Genomic DNA, 16,134 nt, shown 5'->3' with positions numbered 1-16,134 from the left:
CTAATGTAATACCATTTGAATGTGTACTCTTAACTGGATTTCAATTGTCAGTGCATTGTAGCCTACACATAAAATAGCAATTAAAGCGTCTCAAATGTCGTTACTAATCATGGTCGGCTTCCGCCAACTGACTAACAATTTGCTATGACATTTCAACCAATTGAACTACTTTTTTATTTAGGGCATGGCACTCATCTCGAGTTGAACGAAGAATATCTGAAATTACCGATGAAAGTAGTTTCCTGGAAAGCGGAACAATCTTTTTTTATCGTCCATTCTCATAAAGCAAGTGGAACTCGGCATGAATGGTGGACCAACGACATCAAAGAACTGTTAAATAAACAAGCGAAAGCATTTAAATTCGCATTGACGTCCCGGCAAATGTTGAACACAGGCAAATGTTGTCGGATCTGCTCTTAAATTGTGATGCATGGTCGTCTCTGGCATATCACTTCACACGAAACACTGCCTGCTGAAAGAAGCATGATAGCACAAGAAGAGAAATAATTATCTCGTAATTTCACAATGGCGGGGCTTTGAAGTCACGTGGCCCGATTCCATTTTGAATAATTGCGATTTGATTGTTTCTGGTATTTTTTTCGAACGTATATTGTTTTCCGAATGTTTGTTTCGAGTAAATTTGCACGTATAGCTAATTTTTCAAAACTGAAAATTTACTGTGATATTATGTGCATCTAACAGTATGTGCTATGTTTATAGGTGTCTTTCGCAACCCTTTTTTATTTTTGGTGTTTTCACTTCATATACACTTATATTTGTTAATGCAGCATCAACATACTAAAACAATATCCCGGAAAGAGAAAAATAATGCATTTGAATATCAATCCTACTTTCGTTTTGAGAACTGACGACAGAAATGATTCGATGTACGATGTGAGTCTTAATGTAGTTTTCATGCAGATTCGTTCATACGACACAAAGTTTTACGGATCGAAATGATCTTGGAGGACTGAGTGAGTCATGTAAAATATCGAATATAATACATATTTTTTTATAAACAACTGGTAGCAAGATGAGTTGTAAATAATTGGTCAGTTACCACATTTTGACTAACACTTTTGACTTGTTAATTCTGTTCAGCTCAATTCAACAGTGAAAAATGCCCATAATATCACTTTACACAGTACATGCTTAGGTAATCGAGTTTAAAAATATTCTTGTATGTACACATAAATCGATTTTTTCGAGAAGGGTTAATTCTGACGGGTTAATGGTTAACGAAGTTATGACATTATTTTAGGACACACTTCTGTTACTTTGTCCAGTCGTGTGCATTGATGTTCGTATACATATAACAATGTTAGCGGTCTATGTAAATAGAAGTGTATATACATAATAGTTGGAAATTAAATTCGGACTTCCAACAAAGCCATAAAAAATTTTGAATTATGCATGCCAACTTAAACTAATGCGTCAAAAATAGACTGTCTTCAACGAAACTACGTCCATGACGCTCACTTGAGGTAAAACGTACAATCTGTAGACACGAGTCTTGTGTGATTATTCTATTCGCATATTATAAACACAATGCCAGCCTCCTTTCTTAGCCCGGCTATTGAGGGTTCGCACCTGGGTCTGACAGCTGCCGGTTCCACTACATGTCTGACCCAGAGCCAGGGGCATTGATCAACGGGCATTACACAATTTGTCAAATTCCGAGCGCCGTCCCACCCCGGCGATTTAATCTTTCCTAAATGGAGATTACGCTAAGTACACAAACACACGTCACTTCCTGCTGGGCTCTTAATGGGACTGCTGCGCGCGCTGACACTTTCTCGTGAAATCTCGCGAGATCTCGTGATCTTTAATGAGATACTCTAGAATGTTAAGTGGTTCTAGTCACAAAAGTCGGCCCAAATAATCATTAAACATTGTTTGTTCAGATATTTCTAAAATCATATTTTTGTTTAAATATTTTATTCTCAAAGAACTTATATAACTCTGTGTACGCAAAATTAAGTTTAGAGTATGTTGCCGCGGTGCCAAAGATAGATTAATAAAAAGGGTTTTATCCCTTCTCGTTATAAACATGCACCACAAAAATGGAAAAATACTTGCTGAGATACTAAGTAAAGTATTATTATGCGCATTTTGCACCGTTGAATTGAGCTGAAAAGAATTAAGGGTCAAAAGAGTTAGTTAAAATGTGGCAACTGACCAATTATCTGCAACTCATCTTGCTACCAGCTGTTTATACAAATATATATTATATTCGATATTTTACATGACTGCACAGTCCTCTAAGCCGAGCGGAACTGTCTTTTTATTACGATCGGAGTTAGTGTTCGTGTGTCGTATGAACGAATCTGCACTAAAACTAAATTTAGATTCACATCGTACATGCATGATCATTTGTAAAACGAAAGTATGGTTGATATTCAAATGCATTTTTTTTCTCTTTCCGTGTTATTGTTTTATTATGTTGATGCTGCATTAACAAATATAAGCGTATATGAAGTGAAAACACCAAAAAATAACAGCGGTTGGGATAGGCACCTATAAACATAGCATGTACTGTTAGATGCGTATAATATCACTTTAATTCGGACGTACTTTATCCGAGCAATATGATGTGTCTCAGATCAGGCTTCTCACAGACAGGTGAGTGACCAGATTAGGTCCCAAAATTCCAATATCGCCGCGAATATAAACAGTTTACATTATAAGTAATTATGGAAATCAGCCACTTACCCTTGCTCCCGCAAGATGGACCGCGATGAAACACCCTGTGTGGTGTATAGCGCGGAGACCGGCACGATGTGGAGTCGCGTTTTACACCTTACATTTAATTGGAAGTTGACCCTCTGAAAATTTGTAGCACGTGCATATACAATGGACACCATATGTAGACCCGTGTAGTGTACTCGTTGTACGGCCATTTAAGCTAATCGTAAAATTTGGGTTCGATTACGCGCGTATTTATTTAAGACTGGTTCAATAAAAATGAAATATAAATTGAGAGTCTGTACGCGTGAACAGTCTGATATTATTAAGTTAATAAAATGCGCGTTGAATGACGGCTTACGGAGCTTTAGCCTACAAATGTCTTACATTACTTACCGAGGAAATATGAATTAAAAATAAACATTCTAATGAAATTTGCTTTCCTGTAGTTACGTCAGTATAAAAATGTAGATTTTCGTTTAAAAAATGTCAAGGAAATGCCAATATTTCCAAACTAACTTAATTTATATATTGAAAAACAACAACTTTAAATCACGTGTATTAATTAAGCAAGTTAAGGTGCGAGAACATAGCAATACATTAAATGGGTACTGACGTGTTGTGAAGGCATCTACATTGGTGTTATCTTAATGAAATACTATAGTGTATATAACTATTGTAAAAAAAAATATAAGAGGATAATTTCCAATAAAGAGAGAAGTCATACATGGCCGAGTGTTAAATTTGGTAAACCATCAACGTTTTTTTTATAATATACGCAATAAATATAATGTTATTATATACACGTTAACCCATTTATGCCCAGCGTCTAGAAAAAAAGGCCTTGGCAAACAGCGCAGACCCAGATGAGACGCCGCATAATGCGGCGTCTCATCTGAGTCTTCGCTGTTTGCTTTATTAAGGAATTTCTGTAAGAAATATTCTAAATATAGAAATACATACACTAGACATCCCTAATTTTGGAAATAAATTGATCCAATTTAGAAGGATGGGAGAGTTCACTAAGCATAAATGGGTTAATTAATATCGATTTGTTCTGTCTGAAAAACATCGTACACGCTATGCATGCCCCCATATGTTTCAATAAGATCTGCATGTGTGTTACGCCAGGGACCTATAAAAACAATCAATTTAAGCCAGGTCACTTTAAAAAGTCTTTTGCTCACATACATACAATCAAAATGTCAAATGTATGTGTCACGTACACAAGAAAAAGATTATCCGATAAAAACAATAAACATAAAGTTTATTTGTACCATTGAAATTCAGAATCATTTCAAATCTGATCAGTGGCCACAGAGTTGAAATACTATATTATTTTTTGATTTTATATTCCTTAAATGTTTTAATATTGTAATAAAATTTTATTGGAATGGAACCTAATATTTCATTCTATTTTTTTCATTACTCATACATGAGTTATTCGCGGGTAGCCACTTAAAGGGGCCTTTTCACAGATTTTGGCTTGCATGGAAGTTTGTCATGAAAAGCTTTATATTGAGCAATGTAAACATTTGATATAAAAAGCTCGAGTAAAAACAAGAATAAAAGTAAAGAAAAAAATGTAACCCTCAACTAGGCTTAAACCACCGGAGTAAAAGTATATCGCTTAGACCACTCGGCCATCCGTGCTCACTTAATGAGGGATGTATTCTATACTTTATATAAGCAATCCTCGTAGTATCACATAATTTAACGACAACATTAGAACTCTCCAAATTATTCAATCGTTTCGCTTTGCAACGCTTTATAATTTTCAGGTTTTTAAATCGTCAAAAGATGCATATAATTCATATTTTTGAGCATTGCAATTGTTCAGTATAACTGTTTCCTCACACATATTATAGATACAACGAAAATTTGAGAATCCGGAAGAATTTTTGTGTTTTGTCAATTTCCCAAAACGTGAAAAGGCCCCTTTAAATAAAGACGTATTTCCTCGTGTTAATCGCCACGTGACCGGTTTCGCTGAACTTGTTAGCGGCGTGATTGACAAGTGAAATGGATCAGGAGGCACTTCTTACCTATCCAATCATATCGCAGTCGTCTCGAATTACGCGAGATACACCGAGATTATAACGAGATCCTGATTTATCATTCTGGGTGCTTATAGCGCCGCCAGTCGTTGCTGCGTTGAAAGTGGGCGTGTCAGTATGATTGCGATCTAGAATTGCCCCACCCACACTGTCATAGGCGTAGAGGTAGAAAACGAAAACATATAAGCATTATTCCACGGGACAGATTGACTTTTGTTTGTAAATTATTTCGCGGATAATTTAGATAAGAATATGCGAGACATTGGAAGAAAATCGCCACTTTGTATATTTGTGTGCGTTTTGTGTATTTGTGCGCTTTTCTAGGATTCGGATTCTAGTTTCATATTTACGCTACGCATCAACACTGTTTGCGTTACCGTTTGATAATTTAATATAAATAGTTTACAGTGAGATTTCGAGATGCATCAACATGGGAATTAATTAAAAATAATTAATTCGTCTTACGCACGTGTATTTATTTTCGTTGTAAACTATACTCGCGAAAATAAACAAAACACAGATTTGAAAACAATGGATGGGCCTCACTTAACCCCGGAAATAAAACCGTTAAACGCGTTGGACCCACTGGACGACATCGACGAATCTAACCTCACCAATCTGCATGGCAACGCGGACGAAGAAGCCGACGCCGACGGGACTCACGAATCCAGCTTATCCGACGGCTCTGAGTGTCAGAAGACGCCAAAGAAAGCCGCCGTCGGCGTACGCCGGCAGGAGAAGCCGCCTTACTCCTACATCGCCCTAATCGTTATGGCCATTCAGGCTTCGCCGAACAAGAGATGCACACTCAGCGAGATTTATCAGTTCTTGCAGCAAAGATTTCCGTTTTTCAGAGGCTCATACCAAGGCTGGAAAAACTCAGTGCGACATAACCTCTCTCTTAATGAGTGTTTTATTAAACTACCGAAAGGTCTCGGTCGGCCCGGTAAAGGGCATTACTGGACCATTGATCCGTCGGCGGAGTTCATGTTCGAGGAAGGGTCCTTCCGGCGGCGACCGCGAGGATTTCGCCGGAAGTGTCAGGGATTGAAGCCGTTCGGAATGTTTAATATGAATGGAATGGGCACACCCTCTGCCATGCTGAGTCCGCATTATGACTTGTTTCATCAAAACAACATGGCCGCTATGAACATGACATACGGTATGAATAGCGGTCAAAGTTATGATAATACATCGTTTCTACCTTCTAATACAGGGTTTCAACAGTCAAGTTATAACACCATGCAGCATCACACCGCGGCAAACTTGGCCAGTTGTAGTTTTAATGTCAACGTCAATGTTAACGGCCGTTTCGGGCCAAATTGCGCCATGTCTAATGGCGTGTCCAATATGACAGCAGACTATCCGTACATGTCGAATATGAACGCATCGGCGCCATCTATACAATCTTCAATGTACGACAGGGACCTCATGTCATCGACGTCACTTCCGGGCAACTCTTCTATCCCCGGAAGTCATCAGAGCCACCAAAGCGTTCCTTCCCAATGGTCGCCGCCTCCGCCACCACATTCTAGCGCCATGTTGCGGTACGGCGTCAAACAGCAGCCGGTGAGCCCAGCTGGAAGTACCGGCTCAATCCCCAGCATGTCGCCTGGTAGCAGTGAACCCTCGCCCTATCAAGTGAACACTACACAGACATCTAGCGCAGAACCTGTAGATCTGGCTTTATCAGGTGTGATATGTATTTGTGTCTCCTGCTTCTTCATTTTTTTTATTATTCCTCTGATTCTTGTTATGGTTCTTTATCTGATTATCTATTTATTTATTTCGTCTTCTTCTTTTTCTTAATCGTAATCATCATAACCACCATTGCCGTCTATTTTACCTCTTTTTTGGATGAGTGTCCTCCCTGTCATTTCCGTCTTTGAATACATCTTCATTATCTTCTATTTAAATTTCAATGATTTATTGCGTAGAAAACACATCAAAATTGTATTTCATAAAGATTATACCCCAAAACTATTACACCATAAACTATAAATGACTTCAATATTTGTAGATAGAAATATGATATCTGTGTATATAGAATTAGCCAACTAAACACGCGATAGTGATACAATTTTAAATCGAAATAAGTAGTTATATTATTTTCGATACAATTAAGTATCGTGATATCTGTGTGCAATCATTTGATTCTAAAAAGGTTACATGTGTTAATAAAAAAAGCAAATTATATATATAAATCAAAATGTGATAGTGATGTCCTCCATTGTAAAATATTTTTGTAAAGCTAACTCACATGCGTTACGTTATTGAAAAACTAACACTATTACTGCAACTACTACTGCTACTACTCTTATTACTGCTACTCTTAATAATAGTTGTAATACATTTGAACAACTGTATCATTATATCCAATAAATACATATTGTTGTTTTCTGCGAAAAAAATCATTCATTTACACGTTCATATAGCAGCATCACGTGAGATCAGGATTGTTATTCAAAAATACGGTTTCTTTCAGTTCGACTTGTTATGTAGCGACACGTAAGACCTATGTTTGCTAATTGACCACTTAGGCTAGTTAGTGTTACAGTTGTACGTACTGACTGCTTGTACTGGAGATAGTGTATCATGCCAAGTTGGCAAACAACGTCGAGAAGTGCACGGTAAAGCTGCGCGAGTATTCCATGTATGCTTGTGAGGATTATTCATTTTGTTTTCGAATTCCTATCGTAATTAAAATACAATTTTCGATTTGTCGTTGTTTATGCGGCCAATAACAACGATTTGGGGTTCTTTTGTGTAGGAATGAATTCATGTGGGTGTCTGCTCGGGTGGTTTAAAACCCCTTTTCGTCACCGGCCGATTCTCAGAACGTTTACGGGTTTAATTGTCAAACTAACGTCAAGTCCGTGGAGCGAATTCCTTCGTCAAAAATACAAACCCGTTCTCATAAAATTGAAATTACTTGCAATAAATAATATTTTATCATTGCTTGCTCGGCAATGAATGTGCAGTAGCATTAAATCCGCAACTCTCAAGGTGTAATATTTCTGCCCCTTGACGCGTTGTCCATTAATTTGTTCAACTTAATGTCATGTGTTTAAGATTAACGCACTTTTATGAGCTTATCAGTGCATCATCGCACGTGCAAATCGGATAGAGCAAAGCGTGCATTTTATGTTGTTTTTTTAAGAATGTTAGAAACTGAAATGGATTGATACGTACATTGATAAACTTTTGGTATGTTTTGTTTCGGGGTGTTTCCATTCCAAATAATCAAAATCAACATAAATATCAAAACCCCCACTACCGCCAGCGCCGCCGCCGCCGCCATAGGCACCATCACCGGCACCAACGCAACAAACAAATAACCATCACCAGAACCATCAACAAACAGCACCACCACCATCATCACCACCACCATATCTTCATAAATAGTATCATTATTATTAATGACAACAATCTATCATCACCATCATTAGCAACATTATCATCAGCTTTATAATCATCACCATCAACAACACCAGACTTACTACCATCACCATCATCGTTATCATCACAACCACCAAACACCTTACATTAACCTTATCGGAATAAACAACAATTTCAAATAAACCTATTCACATTAAACAATATAAGTAGTGCAATCCAAATTATCATATTACTCTCGAAGGCTTACATTTGAGTGCTGACTTGACGAACCATTGGATATGAAAACACCTTCAAAAGCTTTAACACGTGTTTGTCTTTGGTTAAAGAAATATTTCTCTACAATTTAACGGCTGACTTCTATATGTTAACACGTTTTCAATCCGATGCTGTGCTTGTTATTTATTGTGCTGAACGGTTCTCATGGATTCTTCGGGGCCATCATGCCTCATATAAGTTCGTGAGATTACCGTTTTGCAGCTCAAATTTTAAGCACATAATTATAGAGTAGCTCATCCGATAGTGCAAATGTGTTCGTTATATCGCAAAAAACATACCGCTGTTCAAAGGATAGTTCATATGTCCGTATTAGCAATTATAGAACGACAGCTAGGGATCGTTAAAAACAGTAAAACATAATATTAACAACATATTATTAATAAAAACTGCTGCAGCATGCCGAGATAAAAACAATAAAATAAAATAAATCACACAAAGCAAAACTTATTATAAATCGTAGGCACACATTATGCATTCATTGATGCAAAATAGGCCGTATCAATTGTTGTTTATTGTTTTACTTGAAAATTATATGAACATGTTTGAAACCTCGGTGAAATAAAAAAATAAGTGTCACATAGGCATTTGCTTGAACTTTTTAATTTGTGAACTTCAAGTTAGGAAGCAAACGCGTATTTTGCTGAAATATTTTTCAAAATACAAAAACAATACTATTCTCTTCTAAACCGGCGACTTTAAACGGAAAGGAAAACTATTAAAAGAATTTAAACATGTTTTGGTACGAAAACGCTTCGTGTGAACGTAATAAACTCTACCTAGGCTGAGAACAGCATACGGTGTTCATTTAAATTACGACATAGAATAACGTTTATGACATGTACAAAACTTGTGAGTTAAAACTATTAACAAAACGTTATTGTATGTATACCTGATTTCAGAATTTGAGTTTTTCTGTGTTTTGTTGGTAAAAGATACCCATTAGAAAAGATCTTTACAAAGTGTCGGTTTTTGGAAAATATTTATCGACTTGAGCGTTAATTTTTTTAACGCAATATTTACATTTTGAAATGCGCCCTTTGAGTTGACATTTGTTGAAAAACTTTCAAAACAAACATTTTATTGCGTATCGGATTATTTAGTTTTTGCTACGAATTCATATATTATTTCGTGCAACGTAACCCAAGAACGCGATCACTTGATGCGTGCTTATCGGGCTAATAAATGCGCATTTTACACGTGTTATCTGGCAAATGCCACCGCGAGCAGACGATAAGCCGCTTCTAGACAGACGACATTTGTAAAGCCAAGTGTGACGCGATCTCGTACAAGCGCGATTTCGAGACAGTATCTCGCTGTATCGACACTATTACATTATTGTTGAACAATGGTTCAAGCGACAATAACGTGGTAGATCAACGTTTCACCCGAAAACATGTTCACCCACAATAGTATTATATACCCAACATCGCAAAGGACGTGCGTTAACGCGAAAACGCAAAATAGCAAAACAGTGCAGACAAGAACAGTACATATTTCTATTGCACATGCGTTTTACAGTTTCTAGTTTTACACAAATCGATTAAAAACATGAATGTTGTAAGCTGTTATTGCAAAAATCTTGTGATTAAATAATTGACGAACTATACAGATATTCTTTTAAGTCGTTCTATTTTACAATGTAAAAGTGTATATATACTGATATATGGAGTAGTTTAGTATGCCGTTTTAATCAAAACAATCCAATAATAATTAGATTTTTAAAGGAACACACAAAATTACAATATAAGTCCATTAACATATAATGCAAGTAGTAAAATACCGAGATATATTTATACTCTACGGGTTTGCAACATCTATAGCATCATGTTTACCCATTTATGTCAAGTGGACTCTCCCATCCTTTTAAATTGGATCAATTTAAATAAGGGATGTCTAGTATATTTATTTCTATATTTAGACTATTTCTTACAGAAATTTCGTTAAGCAAACAGCGAAGACCCTGCTTAGACGCCGCATCATGCGGCGTTTCATCTGGGTCTACGCTGTTTGCCAAGGCTTTTTTTCTAGACGCTAGGCATACATGGGTTATAATCCACAACATGGATACAGTCTGAGTACTGTATCCGATTTCACCGTTTGCAGAGTATGTGAGTAAAACTAAAAAAAATCAGTAAAAAAGAATATAGGATTGTAATCTCATTCAAGTAAAAAGCATCCGTGATGTAGAAATAGATCGTTAGCTTTTTATACTAAAGGTCCCGACGCCGAATAACGCGACCGGTAAAACATTTTATTCAACGTTTTATTTCGTGCTTTTTCAAATATTTTAGAATATACCCAAACTTAAGGTGAAGTATATAAATTTTAAACGAAATTTTAAAATAGTATGAAAAACAGCTAACAAATCCATTTATTTCAAAAATAGATTTTCCATGTCTTTTACATTACTGAAAAGTGAAAACGTATTTCGAATAACAAGTTTGAGGTGATATAATTTCTTCCTGATCTGTTTAAGTGGAATGTAAACATATTGCTTGGTCCACTACGAGTCGATTATAAAGTATCAGTCATTTTCAAATATTGAAATATATCAATTGAAAATGTCTGTTTGAGAACTATGTGATTCTGAATATCAATGCTTTGATGACTAAAATGACCAGATAAATTTCTTTTTAAATGGTGCACTTTATGTAAATTATACTTGTTAGCAGTTTATGATAGATGTATATGAAATCAGACATGTTTAATAAGCCTAGGCAAAATAAAAAAAATCGGAATTTCAGCGCGCTTGTGGCATATTTGTTTTCGACAAACGAGGTTTCCCTTCAATTGAAGGTGGGCATTTTAATGATAGCAGTGAAAGTAATTGATTGTGGTTAACTGATTTGCAATCAAGAATAGGTATTCAACATATATATGTTTAAAGTTGGTATTTTCCTTTTGTCACTTATTAAAAAACGTTATGGTAACTACTTTTTATAAGACTTTTTTCGTATTTTCCTAGAGGGAGGGGGGGGGGGGGATAATGGCAAATGTGTGATTATATTTTTTTTAGTTTAAACATATTTGATTTGACTCAATTGCATTGAAAGCCTTAGGCCTATTGAAACGCTTTCGAGTCCGTTTCCTGGGCCTAGAACCAGTACTTGGTGTTTTTTGGGGAGATCGAAGGAACTCTCCCAGTGATCGAACCAGTGATCTCCCGGTCGCTAGGCGAACACCATATCCAATACCAACATTTTATATTTTCTTTACTCAACATGTTAGACTTTTTTAACATCATTCATGCATATACAATGCATAAATACCAAGACAGTCTTGTAAAAAATGTTTTTTTTTAAAGAATTGTTAAGAAAAAAGAAAAGAAAAATATTGAGGGTTTCGAATTAGAATGTTTGAGAGTCTTATATTGTTCGTTATTGTTTTCTTTATTTTTTATTTTTTAAGCAAAAAAAACCAACATATTAACAGAAAATATTCGAAGAAAGAACATATTGCAAAATGTCGTGTTTCAGTTCTCAAAACTTAAATGCAGTTAACAAAATGTAAGAATGAATATGCATTTTTAAGTTATACATCTACCATAATTCTGCATTATAATGCGCAACCCATCGGGTTTGAACAGAACATAACTCTTTTATTTATTGTATTTAATAATTGTGTGATGTAAAATGCTAGGTCTGACACCCTAATTAATTTAATGACAACAGTATACAAGATTTATTTTAAGTAAAAACTACAAAAAAAAACGTCCTTACATGTACACCCATTTTCAAATTGTACATCGTCCATGATTTGTTTGTGTCTTCATTTTCCTTCATTCATATAATTATTATTCAAATAAGAGTATATTTGTTGTTGTTTTTTGTTTCCTCAAAAAAGTTCTTCCAAACATATAATACATTTAAGCTGATTTTAATGAGAAATTAAACGAAACGCACAGCAAAAAAACAACAACAACAAACACAACCAACACTTTATTTACCCCGTTCTTTATAAATGTTCGTTATAAACCATTGCCTAATATGTTCATAATTATTATAATCCGAAGAATAAATATGATAAATTGCTCGCAAATTTTAATAACCACGCTTAAATACTTTTGAACACGCCCATAAATAATATTCGACATTTAAATGGTTCTTAGGTTATTAACACATGAATCGTCGGAGAACAAAGGCGATCGTGCTGACACACGAGGTGTTTAACGTCTATTAGCGTGTAGTTACACATTGCTGTTAAGTTCGCATCTATCTCATCCTCTTCTTCCTCCGCCTCCGATCATGTTCATCCTATTCACCTTCAGCATCGGAAACAGCATCCATAGAATCAGCTTAGTCATGATGAAAAATGAAAGCATCATCATAATCTTCTTCTTTTTCTTCTTCGTCTTCTTTTTTTTCTTCTTCTTCTTCTTTATTGCTCTACTTAATCTACTTTCTTTACTTTTCTCTTCTTCTTTCTTCTTCTTTTTTTCTTCTTTTGCTTCTTCTTCTGTTTCTTCATCCTCTTCTTCTTCGTTTTCTTCTTCTTCTTCTTCTTCTTCTTCTTCTTCTTCTTTTTCTCCTTCTTTTTCTTCATCTTATATTTCTTATTCTTCTTAATATACTTCATCTTCTTCTTCTCTTATCTTTCTTCTTCCTCTTCTTATTTTTTATTTTTTGTTTTCTTCTTTTTCTTCTTCTTGTTATTATCATTGTTTAAATTATATTATTTATAAATAGAGATTATTACATATAACTTAAATTTTATTAAATTCCCACAATAAAATCAGAAATCTCCCACGCTCGATATGAAACCTGATGGTGTGTAACCTACTTGTTCGATAGCGACGATCAAATTCGATGAATACTGCGATGTCTGCAAATGTAAATATTTATGGAACATTGTCACCGACATATAAACCGTGCTGATAATATTTCTACGATGTGATAGTGGAATACATATTTCATTTCTTAAGTATGCGCATCGTTTTATGAATGTGTAAGAAGCTATTGAAAGTAATATAAAAATGAAATAATAATAATAATAATAATAATAATAATAATAATAATAATAATAATAATAATAATAATAAATAATAATAATAATACTTATTATAATAATAATTATTATTATTATTTTAATAATTATTATAATAAAAATAACAATAACATAAATAAGAATGATGATAATAATGATGATGCCATAAGTAAAATTACTTACAGATAGATTTAACATTTTCTTACATTTAGCATTATGCCCAGAAAACAACTCTCGAACATAAAAGGATCATTTCGATTTATCTTCAATTAATCAAATCCTCTGCGGCATCGTTTCAAACAAGGGCATCATTATAGGAAGTTAATCCGTCAATAAAACCCCCACAACGAACGCTAACACTCGTTGCCAAGGCACCCAATTGGGCGTGTCATTCCTTCAACAGCCCATTAGCCCACGAGAATCCCTCGGGATTGGTCCTTATTCCTTACATAAATATCAAGATGTACTTAACCTGTGTTCTCAAACAGAGGCTTCGAAAGAATAACTTCTCTGTTTCACTGCGATACATGTTGATCATTCGACGTTGATTGTTTCGTATCTGTTCAAATTGATACAAATTTAATAAGTTTGGCTGTTGTTCACCATACCGGAGAGGTGGGGTTTCCTCTGGGTACACCGTTTTTACTCGCAGCACAAGACCACGTCAAAAATGAAAAATCTTCAAATAAAAAATACATCGCTGGAAATTGCATCTATATTTCAGATTTCGTCCCAATTGTCATGGGTAAGGGAATTTATTCAATAGGAGCCCATTGTCATAGTCCGAGTCTTGACATAATGCATCATCAAACGCGAAAGGACCTCATAGACAACTAGATATTAACATGCAGGTTTATGCATATAATATATTATAATATAAAATTATTTCTATCAGTATTCCGGAATAATAATTTAAAATGTATTTAATTCACGTATTATAATTATTATTCTATCAACATTTATTTATTGGTTGTATTATTTTTACGATCATAAAAAATATTCGTTTTATTTTAGATATTCATCCCATATGTTTTAATTGTCAAAAGTATGATTTAATCCAAACGCATCATTGACATCTTTTTCTATATACTACTTTACAGTGATAACGATAACAAAAAAGTAACATATGGTAATAAGGACGTTTCCCAATAACGAAGTAAAATGATATAAATAATTACTTTTTGTATTTTATCATTTCAGGATTGCGCATGTCAGGCCAACAATACCATCAGGGATCCGCATGTGATCGGAAACCATACTTCAACTACCCTCACAATCCATCGAATCCGCCTTTTACACACACGCCGTATTACGAAAAATGTGTAATGTAATTAGGATTTTTTTTATTTGGACCATGACCGGAACGTTATAAAATTGTTCTTTTGAGAGAGAAAAGTGGAAAGCAAGAAATAGCCCTGTAATAGTTGTGATTGTAGCAAATTATTAAACGTATGATCTGATGTATTATCTAACCCAATTCGCAACATGAACTATATTCTGTGATTCAACACGGAAGCAATGAAGAAAGGCGAGACATTTATGAATATGGCATAATGAGTATTCAAGGCAATCTCATCAATTGTGAGTGTGGGTTATTTTGTAAGTGAAATAAAAACGGAATGTTCTAGGGACCTGGGTACAATTTTTTTTTATTACACTTCCATTTCAGTGGCTCAGGTCACAAAAACCTCTTGCAGAGTGTACACAGCAAGAGAACTATTTTACTTTAATCATACATCTATTAACGCAAACATTTTTTTTTAATTTGTTGAGTTTAAGCCTGTTTTTACTGAAGCAAACTACGATTTGATTTGTAATACAAATATTTTTTAGTATTTATAAAATCTGTTCAAATCAGGAACGTACCTAATAACTTACCTGTTTAATTTTGCATAGATTATCTTTGTCTCAATATGCATCTTTCAACAAAACAGCATACAGCATGCATTATTAGTTAAATTATGCGAATTGTATTTATTAGTTAAATTATGCGCATTACATTTATAAGTGGACATGTCAGCATACTTACGAATTTCCAAATATTTGACATAAACAATGAAAAAATAAAAAATCGGATACTTAAGGGAGCGAAACAACACTATGGAAATAGACTCATTCATGAGGAAAGAATAGTTTCATTTATGACAACAACTATACAATTGATACTATTACATTCACGCTGCAAACGCGATACGATGGAAAAGATTAAGAATTAGTTTATTTTAAAAAGCTGGCATAAAAATTATGCGTTGACAACCCAAACGACCAAAAGGTTTAGCTACACATGTATATGAAATCCTTTAAATCTAGAGTTCATTGGCTTTTTTTAGTAAAAGTGTTTCTCATATTGATTTTTACATATAGCACTATTTCAATTCGAGTTTCAATTTCTTGTTATATGAAACTGTTGAGCTACTCCATTTGAAAGTGTTTCTGGTCTATTATTATTTTTCTATTTCGCATGTGAGCAAGCATACATGTATTTCATGACACAAATATAATGTATGTGCTGGCGCGACACATGTTGAAATAAAAGAAACACGCATCATGTAACGTTATATTAATACATGAAGAAAATATAATTTATTATATATTGACTTTTCATATTGTTCAGTAATGCACATGCACGTATATAGAAAGATGCGGATGATTACATTAATCATACAATTATTTAGAATGTTTGTACACTTAATTATATTTAACTATTGTTTTGTAATAAAGCATTTTATAATCA

The 16,134-nt window shown here is 34.5% G+C and overlaps 1 protein-coding gene across 1 annotated transcript; it reads left to right on the top strand.

Moving 5' to 3' along the window:
* Positions 1–4,926: 4,926 nt before the first annotated feature.
* LOC127845703 (forkhead box protein F1-like) lies at positions 4,927–16,134 on the top strand. Its single transcript, XM_052376795.1, has 2 exons — positions 4,927–6,435; positions 14,601–16,134. The coding sequence occupies exons 1-2, from the start codon at positions 5,274–5,276 to the stop codon at positions 14,729–14,731; spliced, it is 1,293 nt and encodes a 430-aa protein (XP_052232755.1). The 5' UTR covers positions 4,927–5,273; the 3' UTR covers positions 14,732–16,134.

This window comes from Dreissena polymorpha, chromosome 9 (genome assembly GCF_020536995.1).
Source record: "Dreissena polymorpha isolate Duluth1 chromosome 9, UMN_Dpol_1.0, whole genome shotgun sequence".
In the NCBI taxonomy this organism is placed as follows: Eukaryota; Metazoa; Mollusca; class Bivalvia; order Myida; family Dreissenidae; genus Dreissena; species Dreissena polymorpha.
Note: the sequence above shows the minus strand (reverse complement) of the source record. Positions and strands in the feature narration are given on the sequence as shown.

Bases quoted from the DNA above. Each gene is read 5' to 3' on its own strand.
- LOC127845703 (XM_052376795.1), top strand. From the start codon at position 5,274: ATGGATGGGCCTCACTTAACCCCGGAAATAAAACCGTTAAACGCGTTG. The intron at 6,436-14,600 runs GTGTGATATGTA...TTATCATTTCAG, and splicing joins TGTAGATCTGGCTTTATCAG to GATTGCGCATGTCAGGCCAA.